At 41.7% G+C, this 22,145-nt stretch overlaps 1 protein-coding gene and 1 long non-coding RNA gene across 4 annotated transcripts in view; one reads left to right on the forward strand and one right to left on the reverse strand.

Moving 5' to 3' along the window:
• The window catches only part of URI1 (URI1 prefoldin like chaperone), a 42,822-nt gene extending 37,544 nt beyond the window's left edge, over nt 1–5,278 (reverse strand). Inside the window, exon 1 of one of the 3 annotated variants that reach the window (XM_083513720.1) lies at nt 5,147–5,278. In XM_083513720.1, the coding sequence (XP_083369846.1) occupies nt 5,147–5,218 (72 nt within the window). In that variant the 5' untranslated portion in view covers nt 5,219–5,278. Of the gene's footprint in view, nt 1–4,991; nt 5,109–5,146 lie in introns of those variants that run through there. The other 2 variants (XM_083513721.1, XM_083513722.1) reach the window with 2 other exon arrangements.
• Nucleotides 5,279–5,539: 261 nt separating this feature from the next.
• Nucleotides 5,540–19,228, forward strand: LOC310711676. The gene is made up of 4 exons (XR_014528569.1): nt 5,540–5,666; nt 7,073–7,195; nt 18,791–18,863; nt 19,071–19,228. It is a non-coding gene; the product is annotated as an uncharacterized lncRNA (long non-coding RNA).
• Nucleotides 19,229–22,145: the final 2,917 nt, after the last annotated feature.

The following is a 22,145-nucleotide window of genomic DNA, read 5'->3' on the forward strand; positions in this document are numbered from 1 at the left end:
AAAGCTCAACAGTAAGACATTGCAACCCATCCTAAGACTGGAATCAGTCCCATTCTGTTAGAAGGGACAAATAATATACCAGCTTCCTCAATGGCTGTGCTGGTGGAAGCTGTAGTCCAAAAAGAGGGGGCACCAGGCTGGGAAACCAAAAAGAGGGGGCACCAGGCTGGGAAAGCTGCTAGGGGGGGGGGAATTCACACTGTATATGCATAAAACTGCTGTCCAGTCTGCAATCTGCTACATTGGGTAGATGCCTTAAAGCAGCAATCCTTCCATATGCAGGATGCCTACTAGCCTTAACAAGTTACAAAAGTATCCCCAAGACCATAGTTCATTTGGGTTAACACCACAGCAGTTAATTTTAGTGGAACGCTTCTTCTGAACCAATAACCTACTCTTATTTTTGCTCCCTCTGGTTTCTTTTCAAATAATGGTGTCTCACATGCATGTTAATCACTTGATTATTGCAGCAACCTAAGTTAGTAGTTTGCATGTGTGAAGAAGAGCCATGTGATATCCAGTTCTACTGACAGCACCTCAGGCATTCTGCTTTTTACTGAAATCCATTCATACTTTCTTCAAGTCATGAAATGATTAAGAGGCATCACTTTCAGGCGTGGGGGTAGGATTGGGGTAGGTTCACTCTTGAGTTTTAGATCAAATTCAATTTGACTCTGTGCCTCCATATACGGACTCAACATTTTGGAGAAAACTGTGCATGTTTGCTACATATTATGGAACTTATTTACACAACAGATTGTAATGACCTGAAAACAGCCCAGATGGTACAGCACTAAGCATATGGGGAACCTTTCCTTAAGTGATTCTGAAGTGATTTGATTTAAAAGAAATAAAGCACAAAAATAGCATATTAGTGATTTTTAGTTTGGATAGAACTCCAGTGAGAAGTTAGACCATTTATGCCTATAACTGAATGTCAAGGGGTCATGATGAATGAATGAACCTTTCCATAAACATAGGACAGATTTCTTTTTCAGGTGCTAGATCTTTTATTATTAGAAAAAGGTGAAAAAGCTGGTGAATCCTTTTGTTTTCCCTCTTTATCTATTTTAAAAGATTTATACCTTGCCATTCAATATAAATTAATCCCCAAAGCAGCTTATAAAAGATTATACAACTCAATACATAGCTATTAACCCATCTTGATGGTGGGACAGCTAAAAGCGACACAGAGAGAACAGAAGGTTAAAGACTTCCCCAAGCTCTTTGGCATTCCTGCCACTGCCTGTAGCAAGCCAAGGGCAAATGCACCTCGCCAAGAAGTGAGGGCATTACGTATCACTTGGGAGTGGGCTTCTCACACAGAGCAGATGGAAAAGTGACCCCTGGAGTCAGGTGCTGGATTGTCAATGGATATGCCAGTGGAAACCTCTTCTCAGCTCTCTGGGATTCTTGCTACTCTTGTCTAATTAACACCTATTTCATGTAATAACTTGTAGCCATTTTGAGCATTATTATGTCACCACAACTATAGCTTACTATTGCTTAATATTGTTAATGCTAACATTTTAAACAGTAACAGAACAAAATAACCCCAACTATATCAGATTTCTATGATTAAACATAGCATACTTGTACAATGCTGGGAACAAGAATCTATCCTCTTGCAAGACAAATAAAATGTAAAATTTTCCCAAAGTTATCAGTGCAATACAAAACCAAAACCAAAAAAGTCATATTTTCACCCCATCCAAAGTGTCTTAAAAGCATCTCATAGGGATGGATAACTAATGTATTCTGCTCACCTCACATGGGGTTGTGGGCAGGAAAATAGAATGTAATAGCACTGCAACAGGAGACACTAAGCCATCTGCAAATGCTGCTTTTTCTATTATTTCTGCTGCATTCTCCCACACTAGCTGACCTGGTGTTTGTCTATACTGTACAGTAGTTCTGTACAACATGCAAATCGATTCAAAGATCTGTAATACATAGGGAGCTCCTCTGCTTCACTTAAGTTACTTTTCAGTGTTTCTGCAAGCACATGTAGAAAGTACAAACAAAAAAACAGCCACCCTATGATGGGTGAGCCAAGTCCTATTCCTCTAAAACACAATTAGTTTCCAGTGTAAAGCACACTTTCTGCAGAAATGGCCAGTCATGCGGAGGCCCAGTTGATGTTGCTTATCCCATATGAAAGAGGTGAAAAGATGATATGAACCAAGCCTGCACATGACTGATGATCATGTGGATGGTTCAGTGCACAGTCAAGGTTGTGCAATGGAGTGAAGCTGCTTGCACCACTTCACCGCCACACTGTACCACAGCAACTTCTCCCACTGAATGTATGAACCGTGGTAATGTCTTCCAAAGTAAAGTGGTGTGCTTTTTCTGCCTTGTTCCCCATGTGGTAGTCCTATCATACCCTCACAGTATGTATGTGATTTCCTGATAGCCAGAATAAGCACAGGACTTCCAATCTGTCCAGCCTGAAGACAACCATTGGTCAGTTTATCCCCATCATCCAGCTCTGTTTTACTCCTAGAGTAACATGTGAGATAGGCAACAATATATTGCTATGTCCTCACTTTCAAACAGGAACACTCCTGTTCAGGGTTCCAGTCAGTCAGCCATATCACTCCTACAGAGTCCCTGGCTTAGTCCCTTGACCAACTACATTCTTTCTGCAGCACTCCTGTAGGGCTCAGGACCCTAGTTATGTCACCCCCTTGCATGCAGAGCTGGCAGCCCCTCACCCTTTCTCAAACACCCTCCTTTGTAGAGTGTTCCCTCAGTCACCTCTCCTGTCCCCTCTCCTTGGGATTCCTCTGGGCAGCTGCCGCCCCTGGTCTCTGAGCTGCCCTCCCCCATGCCCCAAAGAGAGGTGCTTTCTCACACTGCCCCACAGAGACCTGGGAAGCACCCCCTGGCCAGCTCCAGAAGCACCATTCACCCGCAGAGCTTGTAGCCAGGGCTGCTACAACAAACAGCTGTGCAACCCTTTGGGAGGCAGAGATGCGAGAGGGCATCAGAGGAGGGAGGGAGGGAAGGAAGGAAAGAAGAACAGAAGCCAGTGTTGCCCCAGGGTGCCACAGCAAACTGGTTGAAAACCACTGCCCTAACCCATTCTGTGGCCCCTTTGTGTTTCTCTTTCCAAACTGACACTCAAAAGTTCTGTAGCTACTGAACATGCTCAACTCTCATAAACAAACCACATATACTTGGAAGTAAGTTTTACCAATTTCTGTGGACTCACTTCCAAATAAATGTGTCATTGCAACTTTCAAGAGGCTAAATAGTATGCTTCGATGTCTTTTTTCTTTTTTAGTATGTAGCACTATTTCAGCTCTAGTAGTTGCAGTCAAGAATTGAATGCAGGCCAAGTGAGCAAGTGAGTGCACCCAGCACAGAAACCAAACACTACTATTCCTCTGGAGGCTTGTTTTAAAAAAGTTTTAATCACAGGCCACACAAAATTTTTGTGGGCTTATCTACAACTCTGGCCTCTTAAGAAGCCAGTCCTCTGAAGTTCAACGGAACTTACTCCCAAGTAAAGTTTGCATTTTAGCCTACAACTCCATGCACAGTTGTCTGGACATAAGCCCCACCTGAAGCACCGTGATTTGTATCCAATGTGAGTTCTACTCAGAATTGGAAGTACAGTGGTATCTCGGGTTAAGTACTTAATTCGTTCTGGAGGCCTGTTCTTAACCTGAAACTGTTCTTAACCTGAAGCACCACTTTAGCTAATGGGGCCTCCCGCTGCTGCAGCGCCGCCGGAGCACTATTTCTGTTCTCATCCTGAAGCAAAGTTCTTAACCTGAAGCACTATTTCTGGCTTAGCGGAGTCTGTAACCTGAAGCATATGTAACCTGAAGCGTATGTAACCCAAGGTACCACTGTAATGGATATGACATAACTTTTGGTGGTGTTATGAGACAGTATTTTCTGAGGCTCCTCCCAGATTCCCTCCCAAAAGATGTTAGATTGGCTCCTTCTTTGCAACCCTTCTCAGCAGCAGGCTAAGACCTTGTTCAGACAGGCCTTCAAAAACTAAGATGCTGATCACTGGTCTGCTGAACAAGGCAAACTGTACTTTAATTACTGGTTTTAAATGTGTTGTGTATTTTATCTATTGTTTTTTTACTAGTTTTTTTTTAAGCGAGCTTGCTTATCACTTTGTACTGTATTTTATAATAATGTTTTTAAACGTTGGAAGTCACCTTGAATTCCGACTTGGGGAGACAAGAGATAACGCAGTGTCCAACTAGGGCCAGTGAGAGACCAGAGTTCAAATCCCCAACTCAGCCATGAAGCTCCCTGGGTGACCTTGGAACAAGCCCTACCTGGGGCTACCCTGTTTAGGGAAGCTTTTAATGTTTGATGGATTACTGTATTTTAATATTCTGTTGGAAGCCGTCCATAATAATAATAATAATAATAATTAGGGGCCAGGCACTGCCTTTCAGCCTAACCTACTTGACAGGGCGGTTGTTGTTGTTGGAATTAAATGAGGAGTGGGTAGAATTATGTATGCCACTTTCAAGAAAGAAGAAGGATGTAACTGTAGTAAAATATATAAGTAAATATACATTAAAACAGAGTTGTAAGAATAGCAATAACCACCACGTTACTTTCAAGGGGTCCAAGCCAAGTAGAACCAACACTGGGTACCATCCAGACGAACTTATTTCCAAGTAGGAAAGGTTAAAATTGCACTCTCAACTCACACTACGGGGTTTTTTTTGGGGGGGGGTACCAATAATTGCACTGTTTAAAGCGCTCTCGCTCTCTCTCTCTCTCTCTCTCTCACACACACACACACACACAGAGGAAAGTCCATCATACACACATACATGGGGAAGTGGAAAGGAAACCCTCTGCAAAACAAACCCTCCACATGGCGCTGCCATGACACAGGCAGCGTGCCTGACACACCCCCTGACGGGGTCCCCTTCCGCTCCCCTCGCGGGCCGCGGCCCCCTCCCCAATACCAGCAGCAATACCCCCCAGCCTACCCCCACCCATACCTCACGAGGCGCCCCCGACCAGGCCTGAGGCGCCGGGCCTGGCGTCAGAACACCCCCTTGCCCTCCTCACAGCCACGCGGCTCCCCACCAGGAGGGCGCCTTCCGTCCCTCGCTCCCTCCCCTCCCCAGGCCCACCTTCCCCGCCCCCAGTTTACCTTTCCATGCTCGTCCCGCAGGCGGCCCAGCTGGGCGGCGCTGAGCGGCGGGGCTCGGCCGGCCGCCTCCATGGACCTAACGGGGCCCCGGGGGTGTGAGTGTCGGTGCCTGCGCGTGGCGTGAGCGGGGGGGGGGGGGCGGGCGGGGAGCCTTGATGAGGGGCGAAAACTAACGGCCGCTCGGGAGGCTTTAGGCCTCTGCCTGCCTCTTACTTCTCTCTCTCTCTCTCTTATGAGGGGAGGGGGTTTTGTTTTTGGTCCTGCGTATGTGTTTCTCTCTCCTCAATATATATATTGAGAATATATAGATATATATTCTCCTCAGCAAGGCGAATGAGTCCTATAGAAATGTTTGTGGAGGGCGAAGCGCCGGCTCCGGAGTCGCATCCGCCGCGCGGGGCCCGCCGAAGCCGCCTGGGCCCAGTCAGGAGCCGCTGCTGCTGCCGACGACAACGGGCGAAACATCTCACACTCGCATGCTGGGCCGCGCCGGCGCCGCTTCCTCAGCCGGGGCCCAGGGGTAAGTCGGAGTAGCGGGTGCTGTCGCCGCGCTGCCGGGGATGAAGCGTCGCCCTCGCCCCCAGCCTCTGGTGGACTCGGGCCCGCAGGAGGAGGAAGAGGAGGAGGAGGAAGCGGCGGTTGAGGCCCGTTCCTCGCGCCTGCCTGGCCGTGGCTGTGCAGCTCTCTGGGTAGCCGCCGCCGCCGGGAGGAGGCGAGGAAAGGGGAGGAGGCAGCGGCGGGAGGAGGAGGAGGAGGAGCTGCCTCCGCCGCGAGTTTCCCCCACAGCTTCTCTCGGACGCGCTGCAGGATCAGGCCCGGCTGCCTTACCTGAAGGCAGCTGTCCTAAACCCGCTTACCTGAGGGGAATAAGTGCCTTTGGCTTCAATAGGACTGACATCTTCTCTCTCATATATATGTATCTCTCTCACATATATTTATCGAATTTTCAATTTTATATTTCCAAAGAAGCATCTTACAAACTTTTTAAAATATCCAGTAACTTCCCTTCTTCTCTTTCCATGTTCATTTTACATATGCATATTTTACTATAACCATTAAAATCAAAGTTTTCCACTTTTACATCCATCAAAACTTATTTACTCTGTTGGATTTATCTTAACGCTGCCAGCGTTTTCAGCTTGTATGCAGTTATTTTCCATATATTCAATAAATGTTTTCCCGTCTTCTTTAAATGCATGTTCTTCTTGATCTCTTTATAAAGTCTGCAAGTTCTGCATGTTTTGTCAGCTTAAGTTGGAAGGACCTTGCTCACTTTCCATTTTTTGGGCTAACTACACATGGGCCACAATTGTTGCATACATAAACAACCTTTACTGACACCTAGGAATTACTGGTAGTTATATCCAACAAAAAGGACTCTAGGTGTTTTTTTTTTTTCAGAAAGTAGGTTTAAACATTTTTTCAATTCATTATAAATCATTTCCCAATACACTTTTACCTTTTTACATGTACATCACATGTAAATAAAAAGTTCCCTCTGCTTCTTTACACTTCCAACACATACCTGATTCTGTTTTTTAAATCTTAGTCAACCTATTCAGAGTTAAGTACCATCTATTAGTCATTTTCAGGTAATTCTCTTTCAATGAATAAAATGCTATAAATTTCAGGTTACTTTTCCAAAGTTTCTCCTAGAGGTTGAGATCTATATTGTGTCCTATATCTATTGCCCAGTGTGTCATTGGGGCTTTAACAAGTTTGTCTTTTGCTTCCCATTCTAGTAGAAAATTTTACATTTTAGACAAAAGTTTATCCTTATTTTGTAAGAGTTCTTTTTCAAATTGTGAGCTTTGGTCCAGAAATCCATTCTTTCGATCTAATTTAAACATAACATCTTTTAAAAAATGTTTTAATTGAGGGTTTTCTTGGCTTACAAAAGTACATATGTCGTCTCTTTATTTTCAGAGACCTGTTCTTTCCAGTGTCAGAAATCTGAATAGGACTTGCTTCTGAATAGGCATGGATAGGGCCTACTGCTTCTGAGGCTGCTCTCATGTACATGCAGTTTTTACTGCGGCTACTCAAAAGGTAAGCTGCAGTAAGAAGTGCTTGCTCACAATAGGACTTAGTTGGAGCTTTCTATGTGTGTTGCAGTGCAAGCCCTACCTGGGGCTACCCAAGAGGTGATCTGAGTGATACTTCTTGAGAAAGAGGTTGAATTCAGGCCTCATCCCACTGACCTGCTGGGAGTAAGTCCCCTTGGGATCAATGGGATTTATTTATGAGTAGGTAGGATTAGGGTCACTGCTTTTTATTTATTAAATTTATATAGCGCCCTTCTTCTGAGGGTCACAGGGCAGTTTGCAGTACAGGCAGGCAACCACCCATTGACGTGAGGAATTGCGTTCCAAGGCACTGCATGTTTTAAGTGTAATCACATATAATTGAAACACCATTGAGAAAGCCTGCAAACACCCCCTTCCACAATTTTTTGTGAAGTTTTTGGGTCACTTTGGGTTTGGCATGATGCGTTTGTGTGCTGTCATTCACGCACCTATGGAATGCACATAAACGGGGTTGCCTGTATAAAACCACAAAAAAGAAAACATAAATTCTTAGGCCGCACCCATGTATATGAAGCTTTAATGCTTATTGCAGCACAATCCTACCCATATCTGCTCCGAAGTAAGATGATGCAAGAAGTGCTTTCTTAAGAAAGATGAAGGCTTTAGGCCTTGTCTTACCTGCTGGGAGTAAGCCCCCTTGGATTCAGTAGGGTTTACTTCTGAGTAGGATTACCACCCATCAGTTCAGGCATTTGTAGAACCCGAAATATGAGACAAAATTCCTACTTGGCATAGGCCCATTAAAGTTTATTAAAAACTAACTTGGGTTCATTAATTTCAATGGTTGTAGTCTGAGTAGAACTTACTTGAATTCAACCCTGGAAATGAATCTCATTGAGCTCTATAATTTTTAACTACTTAGAAGTAAGTCCAATAATCCAAGAACCTGTGTCAAAATACAATGGCTATCCAGCTCTAAAATAGTGAACTTTAGGTTGTGACTTCTAAATCTGAGTCTTATCGTGAAATAATTTTTGACAGAATTTGAACCAAAATATTTAAAACGTGTGGCAAAACGCAAAGAAATACACACTATTGCAAGTGTGTTGTAAGAATAATCATTGCAAGCCAATCACCGGGAAGAGTTTTTCTCCACTGGCAAAACATTGAGCTATTAGATTTTTGCTGCCTTGGTTATCATTCAAATTGAGCTAGACTTGCTCTTTGCTTTTTATCCATTCCCTAGAGAGGAAGAAATCATTTCCCTAACGGGGTAGGCTAGACTTGTAAATCTTCACAAAAGGACTGGGGAAAGAAAAGCACACATATACCAAGCAATGGAAGACTACATATGTTGAATCCATATTGTAGGGGTTGCCAGTGCCTGCAGAGGCCTTCCCTAGCTCCGACAGGGTCCCCTCCTTTCCCCCTCAAAGTGCTTAAAAACATTCTCTTGCAGGAAGTAGAATAGGCTGTAGTTTGTATTTCAGCACTCTGTGTGTTTACGTGTGTGCGGTGTCCGCAACATTTGCTCTGATTTGCAGGTGTACCCTTGGGCTCCCAAAAGTTGGTGACACTTGTTACATTTTTTATATCTATACATTGTTTCATTTCTCTATCCTACAAATATTTGAGAGTGTTTACAATGCCATCAGATTGTTATTTCAGCCATGGCTTTGTCCCACAATCTGTTTTGCAAGTGACAGGTCTTAGACCTGGCATATACAAAGTGATAACAGAGACATGCTCCTCTGAGTAGGTGTGGTGCCTTCCTCCATCAAGTGGGTAACCATAATTTGATAAGGGGAAAGGTATGTTATAGAATATGCCTTTTAGGCAAGGAGTAAGCATGTTGCTTACCATTGTAATAACAAAGCATTGGGTTAGACTGGAAACCGTGGTGTCTGTAAAATCCAGATTTTAAAAAAAAATTATACAGGATTATTTGTTATTCTAGAATTGTGAAGTGTAGGTACGAAGCAATGTTCCTTCAGGCTCTCAAAATAAAAGTTTTTCAGGGCTCACTTAAAGGCAGGGGGAACAATCCACCCCAAGATTAGACACATTACATTCATTCATGCATTTAACATCCTGTCTAGTTTGGCCCAGGAGGTAGTGTCATTTTCACTATGCATTCCTGATGAATAGAACAGAGGTCCTTCTTGCAGCATTGTTTGCCCCATCACCTACCACAGGGGTGGAGAACCTGTGTCCCTCCAAATGCTTTTGGACTATAACTCCCATCAGCCCCATAGAGTATGGCCATCAATGATGGGAGTTGTACTCCAGTGACACCTGTAGGGCCAAAGGTTCCCCACCCCTGACCTACCAGATTACTCCTTAATTGGATATTTATTGTGAGGAAGTATTGTATTTAAAAAACAACAACCCAACAACTGACATTTCACTACTCTTGTCACTAAGCTCTGAAACATATAAAACATATAAAAAACTTGTTGTCACAACCATTATGGTTACCTAAAATAGAGGCCTCATTTTTAGTCCAATTGAAATTAATCCAACAGTACAATTCTATGAAATTGGGTGAATCTTTGTTAAGGTCCGCATACCCCTTAGACAGGGATGGTAGGATCAATCAGTTTTGGTTCTTTTAGTTTCTTATTTTTCCTACATTCAGTTCTCTACATTTTTGCAGCATTTTTTCCCCTCCTGAAAATATGTCAATGTTTTAGTGTTAATGTCTCTTAATAAACATATTTTTATATGGAAATGTACACATTTTTGCAAGTATTTTCCCATAATATGGTGTATTCTTGTGTGCTATTTTCACTAATCTCATTTTTATGCACATGTTCTCCTAATGGATGCATTTTTGTGAACATTATTTCACTAGAGAACTACATCACAAAATTCGGATGTGTGACTTTCAAAGGATAGCTGTGTTTTGGTTCTCATATAAGTTTTGAAAGTGCGAATTTGGCTGATTTGCCTTTTAATGTGAACTGAATCAAATATCTTCCCTATTCTTAGATCAGTAGTACATTTAAGAATATGAGCCTTAGATATACGCAGCCTCACTCTTCCACAGAATGGAATTATTACAGTAACTTTGCATTGAATACAACTCTTGCATAATTCTCAGCACACCCAGCAAGAAGTTTCTAGTTTTAGTTCCTGATCTTTTATGTAAATCTATTATTTTTATGCTCTTCTTACTAAATAACTTCCTTTTGACACTCTTACTTCACTTCTTGAACATTAGAAACATCCTAATTAAGTAATCAGCCTTATAATCAGGAACTTGCTAATATGTGGCATTCAGATGCTATGGATACTGAAAGCTTTACAAAATGCCTGTTTGTTTCACAAACTGTTGGGAAAGCCAAAAGACAGAACACTGAAGCACCGCCCCCCCCCTAAAATTGACTCTGCTGCCATGATAGAGCACAAAGCAGCATGAAGTAAACAAATGAGACATGGTGCAGTAAATTTATGTCAACAAGCACCATTTTGCATCTGTTAAATTTGGTGAGAAAGCACACAAATGGCTCCAGTTGTGTCAATTTATACAACTTTTCACCAGTGGGTATGCCACTAATCTTTGCTTTAGTGACTAAAATACACGGCATCTGCAGTCTAGTTCAACGCCGGCAATTGGCAACATTTCACAATGTACGTCATTTGTCAGAGTACTGACTATATTGCCGTTAATATACAAACCGAACTGTGGGGTGGTTACTGAACTGTCTACATTTAATCTGCCACAGGAAAAATATTCTAACCGTGTCAGGCAGACACTTCCCTAGAAGAATATGATACATCACTTTAGGCAAAAATTCAGTGTGTACTTAGTTTAACCCGTGAAATTCTTACATGGGAAGCATGTAGGGATGGGATATGCTTGGTCTAAAATAAAGAAGATTAAGGACGGGACTTAATTTTAGCTTCTTATTCCTCCTTTGCTAAGAAAATCTCACACAAAGCAGAAACAATGAGGCTTCAGGAGTAACACAAAGCATGCCAAAGTATTTTCATTCCCCCAGCTCAACAACATAATTAGTGGCAAGTCAGCAGAAGAAAGAGGAGAGTAGCTGGTTGTCACCAGCTGATCAGTATATTCCTGGGAATCAGATTTCAGAATCTGAAGAAAACGTCTAAAATTTACCTTTGAATTGAGATTTGGGGCTAAAATGAAAAAAGTAACAGATCACACCAGTAGCATGTTCCTCAGTTCCCATATCACATGGATACCCTACTGAATCCAGTTCTTATTTGCTGCCATTGTAGAAACTGGAGGGCTAATTTGTATGCTTTCTAGTTGCTTCTCTGCTGGGTCTGATTAGCATCACCTGGAAATTCCAGCTTTTCTGCATTCAGTCTCATGCGGGAGAAAATCTTCTGGCTTAAATAAGATTAGTGTCACTTTAGTGGACTTTCCCCATGTTTTCTGTGTTACGGAGGTAAACTTTTGAACTTGTCAATTTTAAACTTTCAAAGCTAACCAGATACATACCTAATGGATTCTGACTCTTTTTTTACTTAAGGTAGAACTACACATTGCGTATAGTTCCATGATTCTTCTAGGAGAGACAGTTTTTAAAAAACAAAGCCACAACACAGTCACTACACCCGCAATTTATTGTAGACTTATTGCCACCCTCTCCTGTGTTTATTTTTTTCCTCTGTGGATGCTTGAGGGCAATGATTCATAGCACTTGGGGCAAGAGCCTGGATATACTGGAGAGCTGGGGTGTCATGTTGCTACTGTCTTTACTTGTTGATCACTCACTCTTGCTACCTGGTCCACTTTGCTGGCCAACGTGCTTCTTCCAGACTTCACTGTAGGTTCACTGTAGCCTCACCCAGAATCAGGAACACCACAGGAATAAAATATTGGGGGGGGGCAAGTAGGCCTCACCCCACATAATTGTTCACATGACGTGGCACACACACACCATCTGAATGGTAATGCCCATCAACGGGGGGGGGCCTCAAATATTTTAGGGGGGGGGACAAAGGAACCTCAGCCCCTAGGAGTTCGCTCCTATGCCCAGAATCATAGAATTACATTCAGCTCTACTGATAGACTGTATTTAAAACAGTGATATCAGTTTATGCCACCTGTTGAGAGTTAATGTGAATGAAAAGTCAGGTCTTGACTTACTCACTGAGAACAATTTTAGCATCCTACAAGCATAGACTCTGCAGGTGCATTTTGTTATTGGGATTGCTCGGTTTAGAAGATGAAGGCTAGGTGTGCAAGTTTGCTAAGAAAATAGCCTTTAGTCCACTTTTAGAGGATGGAAAGAGCTTCTACCCAAAAGAAGATGCAATTCCAGCTGTCACCATATTTAAGACTTCAAAGCTGGATATAAAAACAAAAAAAACCCAACATTTGAACTAGAACTGAAAGTGATAGTCCATGTGCTATGCTTATGTAATGCCAACTGGAAACCCAAGAGATGAATCTAGCCCAGGACGTGGGTGTTGGTGGATATGGCTGGTCATCATCAACTTCATCTTAATATCTTATAATTCCTCTTTTTTTTCTCTGTCCTTTTATGGCGTAAAATGTTGATGGAACAGCTGCAAGGCTGTTCTAAACATCAAAACTATTGTTGTGATATATAAAAAATCTATAAAGCCTGACCAAGGTTGCAGTTAATGCTGAACCCAGCCGTTATAGATCATGCTGGGGTATGATCAAAACACTTCTACATCTACAAAGCATGTTAATCTTGAACTTTGGTTAGGAGGAACTTTGCTATTATTACTGTTCTTTCTCTTATGCACTCAATTTGGGGCTACCCTCAGGCTGCAGCTAGTGCAAAATACTATGGCTGTTGATGGTGACAGATTATCGCTAGTACGGAACTCCAGTGCTCAAAGGCTTGCATTGGTTACAGGACCATGTTCAAGGTTCTTGTATTAATTTACAGGGCCCTTAACTTGGGCCCAGGATGCCTATATAGTTATATCCCTGCCCAATCACTGAGGTCAGCGATTTTCCCCGTAGCTTGGGTACACAGATCATATCCATCGGGAGCCATCCTGCATTCAGCACTGAGGGTCCGGCTTTATGGAACTCCCTTTCCATTGAGACCAGAAAAGTCCATTCCCTGTTGAAAACCTGGCACCTAATGACGACCTATTTATTTCAGTCTGCAGTTTAAGTGACAAACTTTTTAATTAACTTTATCTGGATGTGTTTTTTTTAAGTTTATTGTACACTGCTTAGAGGTACTTTCAAATAAGTGATATATAAATTGTCAGAATCAATCAATAATATTGCTAGTTATTAATTACTAAATATGCTTGGGGGTAACATATTTTTTTTTATTTAAGCCAGACTGCTGCAGCACTCTGTGGTCAAAAGGTGCTTCAAGTGAGGAGTATTTATCCACGGTATTTTGCAGTGCCTTTGTCAGTTTGGAGCATTGAGTTGTTCTAGCCAAATAAAGCCTCCTCTGTGTAGAGATAGCATTGCATATAACCGTTTAAAGGTAAGATGTCATAGTATCAGAGTTATATATTCCAGCCTGCAAGTATTTGCCACAGATTACGTCAATAAATCAAGGCTTTGGGCTTCCATTGTCTCTAAGTTAGCTGGATGGATTTAAAGTTGAGCAGCTTGCCCAGTATACACACACCCATGCACACACAATGCCTCTTTACTATTCCCATACAAATGTCTAATCAATGTAATAAGCTTTCAATGTTGCATCTCTCCATGAAATTTGTGCCTGAGATGTCAGCTCTGAACCATGCAGCTGCACCAGCACAGCAGCTTGAGGGGACTTGCTATTTTTCAGAGGAACTTTGTGAAAGTGGTTGCATATCCTAGGTCAAGAAGACAAGAGTTTGAACTTTTACCAGGTGCAGCAGAGACAAAACACAATACTTCTTAGGGCCTTGCTTTTGTCTTCAGACCAGAGGAAAGCAGATCAAAGGGAAATGGAAAGAATGGGGCTTGCACGCTTTACATTTCCTGTTAGAAGAGACCTTGGGGAACAGTTGAAGTTTTGAGAAAGTCATGATTGTGTGAAGTCTTCTGGAATTATTCACAAGTAAATGGGTTCTATAGGGCCCTTGCATGCTGTAACTAAAACCCTTCCTTTCTAAACTGCTTTCCAGTCTGGAATTTTCCAAAGTACTGATCTATTTATAGAGAATAGGTCCACCTGGTTACTGGATGAGATGATAAGAAATGTTTCATTCTTCTAAGAGCATAGTATGAAAGTACATGAAGCAGCAACCTTCCTGAAGCTAAGCAGATCTGGTCTAGTAATCACTGCCAGGTGAGGAAACAGCTAGACAATATAGTTTATACTGTCTCAAGATCCCTGGATAAAAACCATGATCTATAATAAAATAAATAAAAAATAAGGCTCAGAGGCTTATTTGTTCTATTTATTAGTTTCTTTTTTCAGAAAGGTGAATTCAAATTTACTTTTAAAAACAAGAGGAAAAACAACCCCTAAATGCTCACCAATTACATATATAAAAGAGCAGATCCAACAGAACCCCACTAAAAGATAAGGAGAAAATTAAGGTCCAAAGGCCTTAGTGCAGTGATGGCCAAACTTGGCCCTCCAGCTGTTTTGGGACTACAATTCCCATCATCCCTGACCACTGGTCCTGTTAGCTAGGGATGGTGGGAGTTGTAGTCCCAAACCAGCTGGAGGGCCAAGTTTGGCCATCACTGCCTTAGTGAATAAAAATGTTTTGCCAGGTACCAAAGAACCTAAGAAATAGGTTTGGTGGTGGGCATGAGTGTCTGGGGAGAGCATTTCACAAACAAGGAGCCACCACTTAGAAGGCCTTCTCTTATGTCACCACGCTCCACACTATTCAGAGGAAGCACACAGAAAAAGGGTTCAGATGACAAGTACAGGATCTGGTTCATATGAGAACAGGATGCTGGACTAGATGGGCTATTGGTCTGATCTAGTAGGCTCTTCTTATGTAAGCAACAGTAGTGGATCCAGAAGTAACCCCAAGCTTTGTACCTGCTCCTTCAGAAGGAGTGTAACCTCACCTAGAGCAGGCCATACCACATCCCACTAGTCTAGGGAACAGCACCTCAATCTTACAAGGATTAAACTTCAGTTTATTGGCACTTATACAGTCCCTGAAGCCAGACATCAATCTAGCACATCCACTGCCACGCCTGCAGATGTAAAAAACGGGCCTTCCCATTATCTGTATGTTCTCCTCTGAGCACCTGCAGTTGAGCTAGATTGAGCCAGTGTGCTATCACTCCTAAACTTGCGATCAAGACTTACAAATTTCTTGTACATCCTCATAGCCCAAATTTTCAGCTGCACTCCACAAGCCTCCTCCTTTCCCTTCCTCTGCTCTAAAAAGGAGGAATTTTGTGATCTAATCAACTGCATCTGGCTGCAATCTATTTGCAAAACAGGACACTCGGTTCCAAATTCAGATGGTTGTGACTTCACTTTAAAGGCAAGCTGTAACAAGATGTCCTCAATAAATAAGGTAAACCAACCCGTTTGCCTGGGACTTAAGTGACTTCACTCTAGTACCTCACCCACAAGAGGGAACAATGGAACATTACCAATTTCCTTGCCTTCAGGCAAGCATGAAAAAAAAAGCAGCTTCACTGCTAATGTTTCGTTGTTACCCTGTTTATTTTTAAAGTCCTTACCTATCCTTTTATTTTCACGTTTTGTTTCACTCCTCACAATGACACAAGCCCTTTGTATTTATTTTCCCTATTCATTTTGATATAATATATTCATTAACAAACTCGGTGCTTTTAACAGCTAAAATTCAATCTATTTCCCTTAGTGCCCACTACTCCTTTTATTTCCTTCACCTTTTGTATTGTTCCTTACCATCTGTTCTGTTCTAACAAACCGTATTCTCCTGCCCAAGGCATCTCCTATTTACTGACTCCCCACCAGTTTTGTTTAATTCTTCCCAGTCAACTTCCAAATGCTACTGAGCATTGCATTAATCTTTATTAAAAACAGGAACTGTAGTGAGGCTGTGAAACAAATTGAGAGAAACCACAGACTCTTATTCTTTATGCCAATACTGAAGCAGATCCAGTGGGTGGTAGATATACATTTTTTAAAAACTGCCTAAGAAATGGTTTAAGAGCACAAATCCTTTCAATCTTTTATAAATTCTAAAGTGGGAACCATGTACATACACATCACAAAAAGGATTTTGCAACATTACTAGCTTACATGGCAAAATCATGCAAAAGAAAACCCAAACAACCCCTTTCTGAAGGCAGCTCAGTGGACTTTGATGGGGGATAGCCACTGTGGCACTCAGAACAGGATGATGGACTTGATGAGCCATTGGCTTGCTCCAGCAAGCTCTTCTTACATTCTCATGATACTGTAACTCTACATTTGAATATACATTTAGTAGACTTTGTGCATCCAGACAGCAAAATGGGGGAAGGGCCATAGCTCAGTGGTAGAGCATTTGCCTTTCAAACAGAAGGTCCCAGGTTCATATCCAGGTAGGGATGGGAGAACTTCCTGAAATCCTGGATGCCCGCTGCCAGTCAGTGCAGACAGTACTGAGCTAGCTGGACCAATGGTCTGACTTGATATAAGATAGCTTCCTATGTTTCCTATATTCCAAAATCAGATTGACCTGGGATCTGAAGGATGTTGGCCTGCCCTACTCTGGCCAGAAGAAAGAATTGTGGAGAATCTAATCAATGTAGTCTTCTTGCGCCACAAGCCAGACCAGGTCAGGCGATGTCCCAACCAAAGCTGACCATTAGTTATGCTTGTTGGGGATGATGGGAGTCCAATAACGCCTGGAGGGCCACATTTCCCCCAGCCTTCCCCTAAGGTTACTAAGTTTTCACCACACCCCAACCTCAACTGCAGAGGAGATGGGCCTGACAGGTGCTGCCCATGCACTCACGTGGATAGGTGAATATTGGGGACTTTTTGTACATGACACCCAAATTGCGGGATACCCTAAATTATGGGCTGCCATCTGGCCTCACAATGGCTTGCTTTGCAGCTAGCAGCAAGACATTATTCCTACATGTAGTATCTCAATTCATGGTGCAGGAACGAACACACATGTCTCTTTCTTCCCCAACATCCTGACATGTAGCTGCTTCACCCATGGTGAGCGGAAAGGTCTAAAGGGGGATCCTTAGCATTTTGTGAACCTTTGTGCAAGCAGGAATCCTGCAGTATTGGGGTTTCTGATCACAGAGAGGCTTGTAACCGTGTTCAGGAGAACATATGACATTCCTATTCAATGTGGAAAGGGTCAGGCTAGGAACAGGGCTTGTGTTCATGGCCCTATGGGGTAGCCTATTCAGGAATAACACTCAAGCAAGGTTATTGTCTTGCGTGTTTCAGCTGGTGTTTGAGCCTTGTGTGAACTTACTTTGTATCCGGTTGCTTCCTTGTGAAGTCTGCATCTGTTGTGGGATTTTGTTGTTGTCGTTGGAAGTAAAGTGACAGTGCTTGCAGAAAGCTACCTCAACTACTGGAGGGAAGGTAGACAAAAAGGCAACCTGTTCTTTCTTCACTAATTCCTTCCCGCCGGACTATTTATTTCTGTACTCCACTGCTATATACACACACCAAACACCACCATCTTTGTTCTGTTGTTTTCAACTATTGTCTTAGGATTGTTTCTGCTTCTTTGTGATCAGCCACTGAAAGGTAGGGATGTTGGGGAAGAGATGCAGTTCACCCTTGAAGGCCACCCTACTGAATTTGGGCTTTCCAAACCAATGCATTAACTGAAGCACACACACCCTTCAAAATTCACACTTCTCCAAATTTTGCAGCCAAGCAATGCATACAGAAATGCATCTGTTGGGGATAAAGAGTACATTAAAATCAAAACAGTTAATGAAGTTCAGCAGGCAATTTACTGCATTCTGGTTCCTTTGAAAGCAGAGTAGACAAATATATGGAGAATACATTGATCAATAGCTGCAAGTCCATGATGGCTCTGAATTCCAGGGGCTGGGAATCACAAGCGCAAACTGTGCTGTTGCACTTGGGTCCTTCATAGGCATTGAGCTGGCCACTGTCAGAACAGCATGCTGGACTAGATAGGCTTTTGGTCTGATCCTGCAGTAAAACCAAAATTCTTACACAGGTATGTTCAGAGGCAAACACATGACTATATCTGCACTGCACTGATCTTCTGTTGCAGAATCTGTGTTTAGATATATTCTTAATGCAATTCCTACATGCATTTTTCATTCCAGTATTTCCGCTCACATAATTTCTCCATATGCGCAGCATTGCAGCAAACATAGTATATATACATTGAAAAACCAATAGCACCAATACAAATATTATGAAAGAGATTCATTTGCCTTTTAGCCCTGTTCATTTTCTTTGAAATGACCTGTCCTAGATTTTTAGATTAAAAATAACAAGTATGTAATTCATAAATACCACATGAATTTGATATAAAAAAAATTAAAACCTTACCTACGGTACTTCATACCTGACTTGTATATTTATGTGACTATTGTTAGAAGTGACTAATTGGGTTTGATTAGCTTCATCATTAATATTCTGTCCATAATTTAACATGCTTCAATAAAATACCCTAAAGCAGTATAATGATTAGATTTCAGGAATATGTGTTTTGCAATTAAGTTGCTCTTGATTTTGATATGCAGATTAAGAAATGGTGGTCTCGTCTAAAAAAAAAATACTGCCCTTATTAACTCAGCAGTATACTCTGAAGATTAGGTAAGAAATCCAAGATTTTCTCTTTGTATATACTAGTTAAAATGTATTTCAATCAAGCATATGTGAGCAAATCAGATTTGATTAGTTAAGTTCACAGTCATTCTATCTAAATGAATAATGTGTCACCTAACATTGCAAAAATTTGATTAATAGTTTATCAGTTAATTAAAAATGTGGTTTAATTTTTCTTTTCTTTCTTTTTTTTAGGATAATGCAAGGTAGATAGTCCTTGCGTTCATCACAAATGCAAATAGCTTTATCTTGAATCTATTGTTCTTCTTCATTCCATAGCCAACTGGCAGAGAAATAAAGATCTGAGAGTGATCTCTGTAAGAGCAAAGTAGTAAAACTTTTGTTTGCTTACACATATGGCTGCCAGTTGTCTTAAGTTCAAGAGGAAGAGACAAAGGTTTTTCATCTGTGTCTGGAGCCGACAAAAATTGCTCTTCCTTTCCCCTTGTCTCTTTTTTTGGCCCAGCTCTGGTGACCTTTGAACATTCTCCTGACCACATGGGAAGCACTCGTCTGTGAGCCAGCACCATGGGGTAGGGGGCTGCATCTGAATGATGCAGGCCACCTAGTCAGGGCTGATCATATAGAATGGGGACCTGGTGAACACATGCAATCAGCTTCATCCACATGGTTGAGTCATTGAAGTTGCATCATGCCACAGCTGGAAGAGCCCAGCTGTTAGTGGTGCATAGGACCCAACTAGATCTGGGGGTGAGGGTGATCCATGTGGGTCGGGCTGATTTCTTGTGTGCTTCCCAGGTGCCCATTCCTCTGGGAGACACCCCACATGATCAGCCCTGTGGTTTGTGGTTGGGTTTGCTCAAGGACACGTTCCCATGTATTCAGGGAAATGTTGAACTGTTGAAAAGTCAGCAAAGCCATAAATGCAGGATAAGGGGAAGACTCCTCGGGAATCACAGTCTCCTCACAAGTATGGTCCTCTTTGACATCAGCTACCAGTTTGCTTGTGTATCACTTGTTGCCTAGCATGTATGTGATAAACAAACCAGGCGGCCTTGGTGATTGTGTTACCTTCAAACCAGGAGTTGTGGCTTGTTGCTCCCTAACAAATCATGATTGCTCACCAACTTGTAGCCATGGTTTGTGGTTGACTTGTTACAGAGGATGAACCATGATAAGCATGTGGTCAGGGAAAGAACTAAGTGGGAGTAATACTGTAGTGTGCACATGTCCACAGCTCATTCCTGATACATCATGATGAGCTGCCAAGTCTAGCTTACAATTATGTAAGAACGTGGTCAGCATCTGCAAAAATGAAAACAGCTGGGAGTTGCAGCTGAGTCTTATAAAAAGTCACAGCTAGGAGGTTCCTTCAGAACTCTGTAGGCAGTTGTGGACAAAAATTTGGTGCGTCTCCTGCCTCTCACACTCCATTCTAAATCAATGTTGTGGTGCCCAGTGCAGCCAAACTGATTGCACTACCCAAAAATTGTTTTTCTGAGGGATCCCTGAAATCTCATCACATATAAAACAGGAGAATGCATAACAATATCATTTTTTAGCAAAACAGTTTATTAATTTTTGTATCTTTTGTATATTCTTATTCTATACTTCAACCCATAAGGGTTTCCAGAGCTTCTAACAATTCATTAAAAAATGGTCAGTTAAAATCTAAGCAAGTATAGACATAATAAAGTTAAGAAACTACCGAACAGCAAAAATAATTACCACAACCCAATAAAATCAGGTCCAAATAAATATAAAACAGTTGTTTAAAAGCTATGAAAAGCTAGAAATGAAACGTGCTGAGCTGTGATGGCGAATCCCATAGCTTTGGCAAACGTGTTGCTTCCAAAGTTATGTAGCCCTGAACCCAAAATACGTTCCAGTAATAAAGAGTAATTTAGCACATGGCCTACATCTGGCCAATGTGGAGCTATCCAATGTTTAGTGAAAGGTCTTTCCAAAATCTGGGTAAGTATTTTTGGCTGATGAGCACTGTCGCTCAGATACAATAACTGGCATTTCTTTTTAGAGCAACTTGAGAATTGGATCATTCTTTTTGGTAGGTTTATGAACTGTACATCTATATTTGCATGCACACACATGGAAGCAATCGTGCAGTTTTCCAAATTGTTTTCTTCTTCTAAAGGTGTTTTATGAGCAAACGCTAATATTTTTCATGTGGTTGGATTCTGTTTTTGCTGCTTCCATTAAATACTACCCAACCGTTTTTATTTGTTTGTTTGTTTGTTTGGTAGATCTATATTTTACATTTGACTCCCTGTTGAAACAATACAAAGTGATCAGTGGTCACCTGCAGAGCCCAAACTGCCTTGGGTCAGCTCAACCCAAATGAACCCAGGGCTCATCTTCTACTCAGTAATATCATAGTTGCATTGAACTGTAAACTGGGTGTATGCTATACACTCTAAAATAAATCCAGAGTGATCCATTGTTCCTCCTGCACAGTTAGCCTTGTAAACCTATTCTGTCCAATCCTATCTAGCTTCTGATGAAAATACATGCACAAAATTAGACTTTTATCTTCAGCCAAGCTAGACCAATTTTGGTCAGCAAGAAGTGTAGCTCAAAATGGTTCCTTAAGCTATGTTGATTGTCTCCAGCCAGGTCCTATCCAGAGTAGATCTATTGGAATTAATGGACCTAAGTTATCATTGCTAGAAATAATATATTAATCACATTTTACAATACTTTACAAGGAGATTGACACATTAGACAATTAAAATCACAAAAACTACAAATACATTTAAAACAAGATGAAAATCCTAACAAAAGGACGCTCATGGTAAAGACCCATTTATCCAGTTGGAAAAACCTGTTGGAACAAAACAAAACAAAGTATTCAGCTGCTAGTGTGCATTAATTTCCATGGATCTACTTTGAGTGGACTAACATTGGACACAGCCCATCTTTTTTCTCACTATTTTAGAGAAATTGCACTCTCCTCTTGCCTTCAGTTGTAGGAAATTATAGCAAATCCTTTTTTGTGCACGCACACACACGTCAGTGATAGATCTAGCAAGATTTCCAGTTGATTTCAATCTTAACTGTGAGTGTCCAGCACTTTGAAAATGCAGGGCCCCTAATGACTTAGCTCTAGATGTGTATACCTGCGACAGATAGCAACTAATTGCTCATGGATAATGATGTAATAGGTTTCCCATCCAACATTAATATGTAGCTATATTAATATATCACAACCTGGTAATGTGGTATGACTAGGATCTATATCAAATGATTATGTCAATGGGCCATTAAGCAAATAGTATATTAAACCCAGAGTAC

Source organism: Podarcis liolepis (assembly GCF_965112155.1).
Source record: "Podarcis liolepis genome assembly, chromosome: 7".
Lineage (NCBI taxonomy): Eukaryota > Metazoa > Chordata > Lepidosauria > Squamata > Lacertidae > Podarcis > Podarcis liolepis.